Source organism: Sebastes umbrosus, chromosome 11 (assembly GCF_015220745.1).
Source record: "Sebastes umbrosus isolate fSebUmb1 chromosome 11, fSebUmb1.pri, whole genome shotgun sequence".
In the NCBI taxonomy this organism is placed as follows: domain Eukaryota; kingdom Metazoa; phylum Chordata; class Actinopteri; order Perciformes; family Sebastidae; genus Sebastes; species Sebastes umbrosus.
Genome location: NC_051279.1, coordinates 3,588,853 through 3,603,670, shown reverse-complemented (window position 1 = coordinate 3,603,670; position 14,818 = coordinate 3,588,853). Strand labels below are relative to the sequence as shown.

Genomic DNA, 14,818 nt, shown 5'->3' with positions numbered 1-14,818 from the left:
ATCCTCTCTCGCTCGTTTCCACCTCTCTTTGGCTTTTAGTGTTATTGCCTCACATCGGTGATATTGTTTTCTTTCTACAGTCCAAATTGCAGCTTCACAACCACATATCTCTTCAGGTGACGCTGTAGTAAGCGATCTTGGGCAGAGTTTACTTATTCATGTGAGATCAGCTACTGCTGTTGGTGCACATCAGTGAAGCCATGTGGTTTTTTTGCTTGTATAGCTGCTGTCTGTGCTCACAGACTTGGCTGCAACAACACAGGTGCTCAGATGGGGTCACCAGCAGCAGCAGCACATGACTCCGGTCTGAACAGATCAGTGGGGGTTTATTTACACCACTGTCTGCACCATCTGTGCGTATTTGGAGGCTAAAAAAAGGGTGATCACACAAGAGAATACAGTCTGGAATCAGTTTGCTAAAAATGCATAAAATCCGTTCTCTTTTTAAAAAGAAATAAATCCTCTAAACGCAGCACATCTGCATCCTTTTACCTGTCACCTCTTTTTTTAAAAGCTAATCCTGCCTCCCTGCTCTCCCTGAACAGTCTCGTCCTGCTGATGATGATGATGGGTCAGATGCTGGACGTCGCTCCTCTGGAACACCGGAGACACTTCGGAGAGATGTTTAGGATCAGAGCAGGACACAGGAAGAAAAAAAAAAACAGACAAAAAATCTCACGTCTCCTTCTTCTTATTGCCTTCAAGAAGGAAATGTCCTTTGGAGAGCCGCATATTCCTCCTGGAGACGCTGAGTGAGACGTCAAGATGAAGAAAAGCAGGAAGGGAAAACACACACAGAGGAGGAAAAGAAAAACCAATCAGTAATCTCCAGAAATGACATGGTGTGTCAGTGGAAGGATGCCACGCTCATCAGTCTTTGGAATGGGTGAAGGCTGGGGGAGGGAGGTGCATACAGGAGGAGGAGGAGGAGGAAGAGGAGGAGAGAGGGCGTGACGCTGCAGAGGGATGGAGAAAGAAGAGGAGGAGGAGGAGGAGAGTGGTTGTTATGGCAACAGTTATTTTATGTGATGTTTTCATCTCTTCTGGAAACCACCACGTGTTGGCAAATAGTCAGACACTGATATCACAGATAAACTGTGTAAGGCTTTTATATTAGAGGAGAATTATATATGACAGATAAGACAGAGCTGTTTTACATTAAACATTTAGATTAAAAAAAAAAGAAAAATGATTAATGGATCTGGAAAACACATTAAATCCAAAGACATACCATGTTAAAAGTCAGAACACTTATTTCCAATTCCTATTCCTATATTTATAAACACATTCCCCAGAGTATTATAGAGAGATCTATTTGTGGGGGTGGGGTCACCATTATTTCTCTTTTTATTTATTTTATTTAATTTATTTAATTTATTTAATTTATTTTATTTATTTTATTTATTTTATTTATTTTATTTATTTATTATCTGTAATATTTGTATTTATTTATTTATTCAATTAATGTCTTGTTTTAAGTTATGTAATTTTTGTTTTTAATACATATATTGAATATCAATGCAATTTGATCACAAACAAATATGCAAATATATAGATGCAGTATATGTAAAAGAAAGTTAAATGTACATATGTCACAAATATGTGATGTTATGATCAACATCAATCATGATCAATATTATGATTGAGCATATTTTTTTATGCTAATTGCAGTACCTGTGAGGGTTTCTGGACAATATGTGTCATTGTTTTGTGTTTTTAATTGATTTACAATAATAAATATATACATACGTTTGCATAAAGCAGCATATTTGTCCGCTCCCATGTTGATAAGAGTATTAAATACTTAATCTCCCTTTTAAGTTACATTTTGAACAGATATAAAATGTGCGATTCATTTTAATCTCACCTCAGGTTACTCATAACTAGATGGAAAGTCTCTCGTTTACTCGCTTGTCCCGTTCTCGGCCCACCTCGCTGACATTTCAACCGACAACTGGCAGGTTTTAAGCCCATTTTTCTTGCCACCATTGCTCTCTGTCTTAGTCATTAACCCACATATACAGGCACCCACACACACACTCACACAGCCACATGTAACATGACCTCAGGTGCACTGACTCGCTCTCTGACTCAGCTCAGAGGGGAATCCGTCCAGCGTGTGTGTGTGTGTGTGCTGATCTCTCGTTTTGGACATTTCATTACGCCAGCAGTGAGGATTACTGTGCTGATTGCATGCCTGTCCTCACCCTGACAAATGCATCGTTCCTGCATGTGTGTGTGTGTTTGTGTGTGACCTTCCTGTCCCTAATTCCACCAACATCCCTTTTCTTTTTTTAAATATCCATCCATCCATCTTCAACCGCTTATCCGGGATCGGGTCGGGTTTTTTAAATATGTGGATTAAATTCAATCACAGCAACAACTCGTAGTGAGAATGAATATTCGCTCATGCAATGTGGCACACTTGTTTTATCGTCCAAAAATCAGATTCTTGTACAAAAAGGCAGGTTTGATGCATCAATAGAAGACACATTTTAAACACGAGGTGATTTGAGTTTCGTCTCTCAGTTTCAGCCACAGATTTAGGCTTTTGAAATTTGCTTCAGTAATTTGATTGCTTGTTGTTTAGCTTAAAGTTAAGCCAGTGCAAAGTGGTTGTATTTCACGTTTTTGTTTTTTTTGTTGCATAAATTACGGAAAATGGCTTTAATAATTAAAGGGAAGAAAGGGTCACTCTCAATGTGCAGCTGCCCTCAGTCACCATAAGAGGGCAATAAAGTCTATATTCTTCATTTTGATACAAGGGAACAGAAAGGGTTGTGGAGGAACCGCTGCTTAATACTTAGAAAAGAGACCCAGGCGTTTACATTTCTGGTGAAGAAGGAACATCGTACCTGGGAAATCAAAACCACACAAAAACACATGACTGGTATCAACATGAGACTACATTCAACCAAAGAGCAGCAAGAATATATCATTTCATATGCATATATAGGACTTGATTTATTATTCACAGTCAAATACACACACTTAAAAATCATCTGCTTATAGATCCCCTTAAATGTTACACAATTTTGCAAAAATAAAAAAATAAACAATTGAGCAATCATGTTTCAGTGATGTATTTGACACATCATCAATTGCCATTATTTACAACCTGCAATCCATATCGTGATATACGTATACTAATGGCTGATAACTATTTACAGGAGAACACCTGGTAAATGTGACGCGGTATTTGATGTTTATTTTGGTCAAAGGATTTTTGAAAGATTGTGTGATGCATTAATATAGAAGTATAGAAGAATATCCTACACCATCTTTCACTGCTGGCCTTGTTGGATCTCAGGTTTTATGTATTCTGTGAGCGCCATGACAGTATATAGTAGTTTTTTCATGCAGTGCCGAAACCCGGGAACAATACGCCGCCTTGCATGGAGACTTGTGACTTGTTAACAATGACAGACAGAATGCACCACGATATAACTTTTATCATTGTCAACATTTCTGAAAAGTGCCTCGTTGAACCATTATGATGTATTGGGACTTTGACGGGTGCTGCCACTGTAAATATTTGACAGAGCAGTAATAGTTATGCTTGCGGTCTGCTAGTTTTTAATCATGAATAATACTTAAATATAGAGTGCTCCCCTTTTAAGTTGAACTGGCAGAAGCTGATTGTCCCTGGTTATGAATGTCTTTGATCTTGACTTCATCTTTTGCATCGGGCCAGCCGATTAGACTGTTATCAGGGCATTAAATGGGCGTTATCAGCCGCTATAAGTACCATAGATGTGGGTCAATAGAGGCCTACTACACCCACAAAAAATCATGTCCCTCCGGTGCTCCTAACGGCATCTGCAAGATTTCACAGACTGGAGGAAAACAACGAATCGGAGCCAAGCTGGAGCCTTGCCGCCTCTGAGCAGCTGTCAATCAACAGCACCTTTAACAAAGTGGTTGTGTTGTTTGTGCCACAACGTGTTCGTTTTCACTTTAACAACGTAGTAGGCCCCTACTGACCCACATCTATGGAGCTTATAGCGAACATTAACACATATTTAATGGCCTGATAACAGTCGACTCTGGGGGTGCTTGGCCCGACAGCCTGGATCTCCATTGCTAAGCTTTTTGTTCCAGAAGACAAACTCCGCATTTGTACATCATCAGGGCAGTTAGGACGCTCAGCAGGACAGTGATGGGCACCAGGAGGAGAGCCGCATACAGGAGCCACGGCTCTGGAAACACCACCACACCTGGCTCTGAGAAACACAAAAAACACTGATATGAAGCGCAGTCCTCCTCAGATTTAATCTCACATACAGTGTTGGATTTATTCCAATCATTTCTCCAGTTAAAGCAAAATGAAATTAAAGGGAAAGTTCAGCCAAAATGAAAACAAAACCGTCTAGCTGCATTGTTAGATACCACTGGGTGCGAGTTGATCATCTAAGAACAAAACATGAAAGATTTGAAGCGAGCGCTTGCTGCAGTTTAGGACGGACTCACCGGAGAGCGAAACGTTTTTTTCAGCATCTCCACCATCTTCAGCCACTAAGGAGAAAAAAGATCAAACGAGTCTTCACTTTAATGTTGACATGCTGCAGGATTTCTGGCCAATGGAAATTATAGTCACTGTAGTTTTTAAGCTTTTCTTCAGATGTGGGTACTGATAAGGATAACTGGGATGATGCTGGAACCACAGCAGTGATGTCAGAGTTGATGTTGTGTTGACGCCTGCAGGACATGTAGGACACAACAGGCTGAACAGTTGCAATAACAGGGTAAGGGGGGTGTTTCCAACCATGCTGTTTATGGCAGCATTTGTGCTATTTTATAATCTTCAGTACAGCTTAAGAGTCAGTTATTAAAGCTGCAGTAGGCAGTATATATTTTTGGCATCATTGGGCAAAAATTCCATAATAAACTTTCAGCATATTGCAATTCAAGTGTTCTGAGAGAAAACTAAACTTCTGCTCCTCATCATGGCTCTGTTTTCAGGCTTTAGAAAATCTAGCCCGTAACAGGAGACTTTGACCAATCGCAGGTCATTTCAGAGAGAGAGAGCGTTCCTATTGGCTGTGCTCTGGTCATGTGACCAGAACTTGGCGTTCCCTCACCAGATTTTACAATGGCGGCGGCGTCACAAACGTTCTCATTTTACAGCTAAACCGTGCACTACAAGATGATTCTGTAATGTTCATTTGAGAAGAGAAATAGACATTAACGTAACATAATATTGATTCATATTTGATCAGCGCTGCCTAGTTTGACCGTTTGGTCGGAGTTTGCGAGTGATTGACAGCCGGCTCTCATAGACAGCAGCTGGACAGCAGACCTCAGATCAGATCAGCTCTTACTGCTTGTTTTCCTCCGGTCTGTGAAATCTTGCAGATGCCGTTAGGAGCACCGGAGGACACAGAGGAACATGATTTTTATAAAAATAACTTTTTTTTATAATATTTACTCCAATCTCGCCCACTTCAGCTTTAAAGAGCAACTTAACACCCTGTTTTAGCTTAAACACACCCTAACAAGTCAGAAACTCAGAGCAGCAAGTGTTTCATGTGCACGCATGAAACCTAGATCAGATCAGGAGGGAGCTTATTACCAGGCGGTTGGTAGTGGAAGATGCTTTTCGTTATCAGATCTCCGTCCAGGTGCAGCTGACACTCGTATTCTCCGTCGTTCTGCGGAGAAATGGATTCAGAGAGCGTGACGTAGGGCAGATCTGCGCCAGCGTCTCCCGGAGCAGAGTCGACAGGTTGGAGTTTCCATCCGTCGTGTGAAATGGACAAAACAAACGCGGGATCCCGGGTCACGTTCACTTCACAGCGGAGCAGAGAGTCGTTGTGACCGGTGAGGTTAAAGATCATGGTGTCTGAAAAGAGATGCAGACAGGTATATGTACACAGCATGTGAAAGTATACTCTGAAACAGACATTTGTATTGAAGGTTTTGTCTACTTTTGCGTCACTGCGCAGTCAAGACCGGTGTTCGTATTCACATGAACACGAGGAACCTGGATATTGAATCGTTTTTGCTTTTAGGGGGAGACACCCCAGGTGAATAGGGTAAAAATATGAACTAATAGTTATCGCCATGAAACTTCCCCAGTTGATTACTTACTTTAAGACAGTTATTTTTCATATTACAAGTTTTCTGAAATTGTATGTTTAAATATGGAAATGATGCATTATCTTATTAAATATGCAGTAATTTGCATAATTTTCCAGAACAGAGATCTAAACATTGGATAAAGCCAGGTTCAACATTATTATTTATTTTTGTTGACACATTAGAGTGTCAGAGGTTTTTACAGAGGGAATTTTGGATATCTCTTTTTATCAATCCATAATTTAGAAAATACTATCGACAGCCATAAAAAAAAAAATGTCGCCATGTTTTTAGGAATAAAATTTGATATAAATCAGGCTATAATTGATGTATGAACAAACCCCTCAGTAAAAACCTTCAGAATAAAGATAGGAATGAACCTGGGATGTCTGGTGGATGTAAGTGCTACTGACGTGGAGATTTTCTGGCTCAGAGTATGAGGTAAAAAAACTCATTTTAAAATTATTGTAAATGTTATACATTTTGCAAGACACTAGGGGATTAGGGGAATTTACTAATAGATATCACCATGAAACATCCCCAGTTCATTACTTACGTTAAAAGTTAACAATTACTTTTTGCATTACACATTTTCTGGAATTATATGTCTAAATATGCAAACTTTTGGAGAATTTAGTAGAAATCTACAGACGCAAATAGACAAAGTAGTAACATAAACACCTAAATGTGTATTTTGGATCTTTATTGTCCACTAGTCTGAAAGAAGACACGTTATGGAAGCAAAATAACCCAAAATCTCAAAATGAGGTTGTCAGTAATCATATATTTTCCTTTTAGTTTACAACTAAAGCTGTCATATACTGTATGAACAGTATCGGTGATCAATTTTATTTTATTTTTTCTGATTGGAGCAGCTGTAATGAAAGAGCACTTTGGTTCTTAACTTTACAAATTGCCAGATGGGTTCAGCTGTGGAAACTGATGTAGTTGGATTTATTTATTTATCTTTCAGATTTATAGGACTTTAGAGAATTCAGGTTTCTCCAGCATACAATTTACCTTAGTTTCCCTCATCCTAACCCAGAAAAACAAAATCATGTTACTGCAGAAAGCTGGCAATAATCTGTAAATCCTCCTCTTCCCAGACTGGACCACAAAGACTCAATTACACACTAATTCTATGCTCAACCCAACTTCAAGTGCTAACTTTAAACTTTACTCTTACCAAAACTGTAAATAAAATAAACCTGATGATCTTTAATCCTAAACCTGGACAAACCTTATAGCCATGACTGATATTTCAGTCCGGACCAAAGTGGTGTGCAAATAGAGGTGCCAGAGGAGCATGAGGATTTCCTCAGACTTCTGTTTGTTGGTCTTTCTTCTTCATATCACTCACAATTTATAACTTCATCAGTTCAACAATGGCCAGATGGGGATGTTTTTTTCATGTATGTCAACATTTCCTGAGAAGTTCACAACTAATATATTACAGCAAATATGGTTCGAGCTTTGGCTAGAGATGACTGTGCATGAAGCACATCTGAGCTTTACCCTGCCTAGCCTTATAGAGCTTGTCTATCCTAAAAGAACTCATCAATCTATAATCTTAGCCCTCAGCTGTTCCTAATCCTCCTGACAAACCAAAACGTTATCCCAGTTCTGTCTTTAACTTGAGCCAAACACTGCAGAACCCTGAGATTAACTTGTAGATGTAAATACTGTCCTCTTGTCTTTTTCTCCCTGTGAGGACATTAAGGTCCAGCAATATATCAGAAATGAAAAATATAAAACTTTGTATTTACCATAAACTTTCAGTAAAGTTTCATTTCCTTTGCTCCGGAAACTTTTTTTCCTCTGCATGGTGACAGAGAGTTTGCACAGGTACTTCCCGCTGTCGGCCCACTGGACATTCTTGAGGAGTATGGACTTGTTTGAGGTGTTTGGATTGTTGTCCAGAAGGTCAACACGTCCAACATATTCCTTAGAGGGCGTCCACAGATTGCCAGTTTTGTTCTGTGTGTGGGACCAATACAGAATCGGTGGGGTCTTCATTTTCTCATCAGGGGAAAGATTGAGATGACACGGCATTATGACATCATGACCCAGAGCAGCGGTCAGCGCAGGAGGCTGGTGGACTGTGACCAGAGAGCGAGTACCTGAAATACAGCCATAAAAATAAAACAATGACAGGATGTTGGGTGACCGTCAGAGGTGTGGACTCGAATCACATGACTTGGACTTGAGACAGACTCGAGTCACAAATTTGATGACTTTAGACTCGACTTTAGCACCAATGACTCGAGACCTCACTTGGACTTGAGCCTTTTGACTTGAACATACTTTATACCTTGTCCCCAAATCCAAAGAGTAAAAAGTATGTTATTTAAAAAGCGTGCCACAAATCAATTCATGTCCACTCATTTCTGAAATCAACTAACGTTAACGCTATTTATTCCTAGCAAATCAACACTTAAAGGGACTGTTTGTAAGAATCCGAAATTGCTTGTTAACAGCGACACCTGTGGCCGTTAAGTCAACTAAAGTCAGCGTCCTGTTGCTCGCGCTTGTGCTCGCTCTACATAGACATGAACGAGCATCGCTCAAAACAGTGAGGAGACACACGTCAGCTAAAACCACAATATTACTATTAATATTCCGACCGCGGCCGGAGGGAACATGGGAGACACCGGAGTTTTGGTTGGAGACGGTAACGTTTCTCGCTGCGGAGCCCCGTCACTTCACAAGACACGGGAAACCTCTGTTGGTCTGGAGGAGCTGCAGCAGTTATTTCTGCACAAACATCCACTGTACATTCACTAGATATTCTCAGAACTAAACTAACTCTTCTGCAGTGTGGAGTGTGCGCGCATGCACGTGAGAGTGGAGTGAAAGAGCGAGAACGAGCGCGGTGTGTGAGTGAAGGCAGGCAGGCAGAGGAGCAGAGTACAGCAGAGACTCCGGCCCTGGAGACCAAAGCTACGGTCTCCCCCGCGTCCTCCAACCGCGGCCAACACTGTTTAACAGACGGGCTTCACTAGATAGAACTTTGCGGTTTTGGTGCCTTTGTGTAGTTTGTGTTGGAGTCTGAGTCTGAACAGCGTAGCCACACGGGAGCGCACATGGGACACCGACCCGGATTGATTTATACGTGTAAGAAGTTACAAACAGTCCCTTTAATTCCCCAGATCCACTTTGTTTGAACCAATCCGACAGCATCCAATCAAGTTGTAGGAGAAAACCATGAAGAACTCACGTTACGTTACTGAGCGCCAGTTGGAAAAAATTATACCAAAGATGATTTCGTCCGCGTACAAAAACTACACGGTGGTCAACAAAAACCGAACTGCAGTATGTAAAAAATGTGCTCAAAGTTTAGGACTTGAGACTTACTTGTGACTTGCAAAACAATGATCTATGACCTAACAGTGACCTTCACAGTACCCTTCACCGAACTGCTCAACCTCCTGTGTTGTTCTGTTAAATTATGTTATGACGATGGTGAATATAGCTACAGGCAGCGACTGACTGGGTGCAAGCAAAGACCACAATGTACATGCAAGTTTATGGTTTGTATTGGGACATTTGAACAACTAATGAGTGCTGCAGGAATGAGTCCTAAAACCCGGAAATGAGATATCATTTTATCACTTCCGGCTCCCTCGTCTGGAAGTCAACGTTTTTTTTTTTATGGGTTTTGGTTAGATGCCTGAAATAAGATCTGTGGTTAACACAAGATTAAGAAATTTTAACATTTTGTTCTACGATATAAAATAGGTCAATAAATATCCCACTCATGAATTTTGAAGCTTTTACATTTCTTAAACTAGAATGGCACTCGGTAGAGCGCAGACCTCCGCCAACGCGTGACTTTAAAAACAGATCACAGCTCACAGCTGGCGGTACCGAGAGGTGGTCGGCTTATTATTAACAAATAACAAGGCTGCTGAACGTATCGGCGGATGCCTCTCTCATTCAGCAGTCTTGTTATGTCTGTATAACGTTACACTACGTTGTCTCTCATCCCGTCATCTACCGCTTTGTTCTTTCTCACCGCGGACGGCCAGCAGGTCCGGCACACACATCCACACACATATCTCTCTGCTCTCAGAAGGAGGCGGGGTCACACATCATCAACGCGTCATCAGTTACACAGCACATATGTTATGCCCTGTGGTCTTAATGTTCAGGCAGATCGGAATCCTTAAAAATATGAATATCTAAAATCTAATGGATTGTTCATTGTGCCACACCCCACCCATCCAAAAAATGTCATTCAAATCCGTTACGCACTTTTGAAGTATTCCTGCTAACAGACAAACAAACAAACCAACAATTGAAAGCCTAAAGAAGAAGTGAAATTAGACTTTTTCTTCAAAACTTTCCTTCAGTGGAATAATTGGGGATTTTCCTAGCAACTTCAATACAAAACATTTTCTTGTAGTAGGAGGATATGTGTGTTCCTTTATTCAGCTTTCAGGTTGCCACTTCCCAAAAAATTTGTCTAAGGCAGCCAAGCATTCACCAACAACCTGTCAGGTAGAAGTTGTCACATGACAAGTTGTTTTTAACTTTTTATTTATGTTAGCCTGCAGAGTTGCTGCATGATCTTGGAAGACTTTACCAAAATGTTACAAAGCTTTAAAAGAATGATACAAAGAGAATATGAAGGCCAAATGCTCAATCAGTTTCATATGCAGTATTAATAATAAAATGATCTGGTGGCATCCTGATAGCCGAATGGTTAAAGCACGTACCACATAGCCTAACCACAACATCCTCTTTAGGCTGTGTACATTTATTTCCTGTCTGCAGAGAAACAAAAATAAAAATAAAATTGTGTTATAGATATTAGTATCACCCCAATTCATGGGGATTTTAAAGAGATAACTTTAGATTAGATTTTTTTTATTGTGCTACCCACAAGCTTTGTTGACTTTATCCAAGGGGAGTCCAAAGATGCTACAAAAACAAGAAAGTAAAACATTACAGAGATGGAGAAGAATGTAGTGTGGTAAAAATTGCTTATGTTAGCCCATGAATTATTATGAATATCAAGTCTGAACAGTTTTATAAAATTATAAAAGAATAACAATTGTAACACAAGAACTGGAGTCCCTACACCCACTGGTGCTCTAAGAAAGAGGGGAAGAAGTAACTTGCCAAATAAAAAACAGAATTCACGAGAGGTTTGAAATGTAACTTGATTCAAAAGCAATTTGTAAAGATGTGTCTCAGGCCACTAATATAAAGTTAAGTTTGAGGGTTCTCTCCTTGTATTTATCAAATGCAGAACTAAAACAAGTTGTTAATCAGAGTTACCTAATCTTTCTTCATCTAACCTGACGCTTGTTGTTGTTCTTGTTACATTATCTGAAAAAAATACCTTTGTCAATACCACAGCAAAGAAGCCACTTGAAACAGCTTGAAAAAGCCTGAATGAAACCAAATCGCTGATAGGAAACAACGTCAACAGTCTGTCCTTAAGATTGGATTTGAGAAATTAAATGCCTGCAGATGAGCCTGCAAAGCATTTATGACAAAAGGCACCATGTTGAATTGCAAAATGAGTAAATTTCCCTGTACTATTTAATAGCACACAAACACACATTTTTCATCATTTCTACAAGATAAAAAAATCTTTATAAATTATACCTGAGACCATAAAGTAGAGAAGCATCCGTAGTATCCATCCCCAGTTCGTCACTATGAAGCTGTGATGCATCTCAGATAAAAATATCTTTAACTTGTCTCTCAAAAAAGACGTTGTTACCTCCTTTTGAGTGCAGACAGATGAAGATCCAGCATGTGTGTGTTACACCACTTCCTTTAGAGGCAGGTATATATTATGCCTCTAAAATTTCACACATTCCAATTTCACTCAGTCCCAATATATATATATATATATATATATGTGTGAAGATTTCTTATCTTCTGCAAAGAAAGAAAAAAAGAAAGAAAAAAAAGTCGTTATGGGATTTAAAATCGAAGCGCAGTACTGTAACAGGATGTGGTTCTTTGTTTAAAGCTCCCCTCCAGTGTTACTTCCTGTGGCAAGATGTTCTAACATTTAATAACTAAACAGGATATTCATTACAGATATCTGCAACATAATTTTGCCTATAGTCAAAACTCTAATTCAAGATATCTATAATTTTATATTGACTAGGCAAAACTGTAATTTTAGATATCCGTAATTACATTTTTCCTAGTACGATTCAAACTTCTTTTGCCATTCATGTGTATGGGGGTTTCTCATTAAAGATATCCACAATTCAGTTGCAGATATCCGTAATGTGAATCGACTGTTGTTTCCAAGCTCAAGAATGAACTGCCGAGCTCAACTTTCAGGCCAACGTGAACAAGAACTGCTGATGAAGACCATGTGATCAAAAGCTCTAGAACAAGCGAGTGTACTGTAAGTGGACCTTAAGTGGAGATTGTTCAGTCTGCTGCTGTTTCAAGGTCAAAGAATGAATTTTCAAGCTCAACTAGAATAACACATTACTTGCTGACCTTTATTGTTGTGTAGCATGCAGGGTTCACTTCACCTTGTTTGTCAACTGCCAGACGTTGTTGACAGACAACGGTTGTGCTTTTTCCGTGTGTTCCCCCACACAAGAGAACAGATATAGTTCTAATGCAATCATCCATTTTTCTTAATACGTACCAAGTATTTTTTTCCAGTTGAGACTTGAATGGAAACCGCTATGGTACATGTGCAATAAGCGTTATGTATTTTTTCACACCTAAATTGCAGAGGTGTAAGACCACCAGCTCTGCAACAGGGGTACCTTTCTGCAAATGCACCCGCTCTGGGACTGTGTCACACCTACTTGTGGTGAAGTTGTATAACAGAAAAAAAAAAAAATTAACGGTTTCAAACAACACTCTATTTTCATGTAAATCATAAGAATTGCATGCCATTCTATAAAAAGTGGCATTTAATCTATTATACTAATTATTTTATATTCTCCAAAGTGTGGGGAAATGTGTCTCAGCTGGGTTTGAGCTCACTTCTTCAGCCTACAACAATAGTTGTATGAACAGTTAATGCTAATGTGGTCAGACAGGATGTGCTGCGAATGTTTATTACCAAGTAAGTTTTCACACACAAGGAAAAAAAATGGTAAGAGAAAAATACAAAAAGATAAAAAGCAAGTGCGGAAAAAAAAAAAAAATAGAAAAATTGACAATAAAAATAATATTAAAAAAAATTGACAATATGTTTTGTTTTGTTTTTTAATTATTTTTATTCCTTTTTTTTCCAAACATAGCATAACAAATATAACAAAACATAACACCGGTGCCATAATACAAAAAAATGTATATCTGACATTTAACATTTAATATGTACATACATATATATATACAGATATACATTTTGTGTTATGTTTTGTTATGTTTGTTATACTATGTTTGGAAAAAAGGAATAAAAAGAATTTTCCAAAAAAAAACAACAGACATATTGTACATTTTTTAATTTTATTTTTATTGTCAATTTTTCTATTTTTTTTTACTGCACTTGCTTTTTTTAATCTTTCTGTATTTTCTCTTACCATTTGTATTACTTGTGTGTGAAAACCTACTTGGCAATAAACATTTATACAAAAAAGATATTTTTGGGAGGTATATGGTTGAGGAAGAGTTGTGTTAAGGGTTGGTTTATATTTTTCACTTCGGATGGATATGTGTGTTGTAAATAAACTTGGGATGTTGTTTATATATTTAATTTGGGATGTAAATAAATCTGGGATAGTTTATATATTATATTATATTATCATTCTATGATATATGAGTTATTAAAGGAGAAGTGAGAAAGGGGTAGGGAAATATAAGTTTTACTTCTACCTACTCCTTACTCATTACTCTTGTTTTGTTTGTTATTATTTTGTATCTGTTTTTATTTATTTTTATGTTTCGAAATAAAGTCATTCATTCATTCATTCATTCATACACACATACACATCGCCTCCCACTCCCACACAGAGACAGGTCCAGCCTTCTTCCCACCCCTAGAGGTAAAGTTACAGAAAAAATAACATAAAAATATATTTTTTAATAATTTAATTAGTTAGTTAGAATTAAAAGTAATAAGTTCTACAGTAATATAATTCATGGTGGTAAGATAAAAAATCTTAAATAAATAAATACATAAATTAATTAATTAAATAAATGTAGAGAAAAATATATATTTTTATTAATATAATATAATATTATATTATATTTATTTTTTATAAATATACATTTTTATATTTTATAAAATATTTACCAAAGTAATTTTGCATCCAAAATTATAACAGAGTTCAAGATTCAAGATTCAAGATTCAAGATGTTTATTGTCACGTCGGTTATACAGGTACAATCGTGTGAAATGCTTTTTGCTGGGAAGCTCCATTAAAACAATAAGTTATGTTACAATTATAAAAGGAAATACCTTAAGTTATATTACAATTAAAATTAGTTACAGTATATTACAATTACAATTACAAATACTTTAAGTTATATTACAATTATAAAAGGAAATACTTTAAGTTATATTACAATTACAATTAGTTATACTACAATTATGTTATATTACAATTACAATTACAAATACTTTAAGTTATATTACAATTATAAAAGGAAATACTTTAAGTTATATTACAATTACAATTACAAATACTTTAAGTTATTTTACAATTATAAAAGGAAATACTTTAAGTTATATTACAATTACAATTAGTTATATTACAATTACAATTATAAATACTTTAAGTTATATTACAATTATAAAAGG

At 37.6% G+C, this 14,818-nt stretch overlaps 2 protein-coding genes across 6 annotated transcripts in view; both read right to left on the bottom strand.

Annotated features, from left to right (window-relative positions):
• scn1ba (sodium channel, voltage-gated, type I, beta a) overlaps window positions 1-1,384 on the bottom strand; it is a 23,547-nt gene extending 22,163 nt beyond the window's left edge. The window contains exon 1 of one of the 2 annotated variants that reach the window (XM_037786204.1): window positions 1-1,384. This exon is cut by the window's left edge and continues 880 nt beyond it. The gene's annotated coding sequence lies outside the window, so the exon portion shown is untranslated. The other variant, XM_037786203.1, reaches the window with a different exon arrangement.
• Window positions 1,385-2,921: 1,537 nt separating this feature from the next.
• Window positions 2,922-12,057, bottom strand: LOC119497784. 4 transcript variants are annotated; one of them, XM_037786198.1, is made up of 6 exons: window positions 11,813-12,057; window positions 7,845-8,198; window positions 5,573-5,842; window positions 4,634-4,698; window positions 4,471-4,489; window positions 2,922-4,223 (listed from the first exon to the last, which is right to left on the bottom strand). In XM_037786198.1, the coding sequence occupies exons 2-6, from the start codon at window positions 8,128-8,130 to the stop codon at window positions 4,084-4,086; spliced, it is 780 nt and encodes a 259-aa protein (XP_037642126.1). In that variant the 5' UTR covers window positions 8,131-8,198; window positions 11,813-12,057; the 3' UTR covers window positions 2,922-4,083. The 4 variants fall into 4 exon arrangements, with proteins under 4 accessions (XP_037642126.1, XP_037642123.1, XP_037642124.1 ...); XM_037786195.1 differs by having other exon boundaries at window positions 11,695-12,055; XM_037786196.1 differs by lacking the exon at window positions 4,634-4,698 and having other exon boundaries at window positions 2,923-4,223; window positions 4,471-4,515; window positions 11,695-12,053.
• Window positions 12,058-14,818: the final 2,761 nt, after the last annotated feature.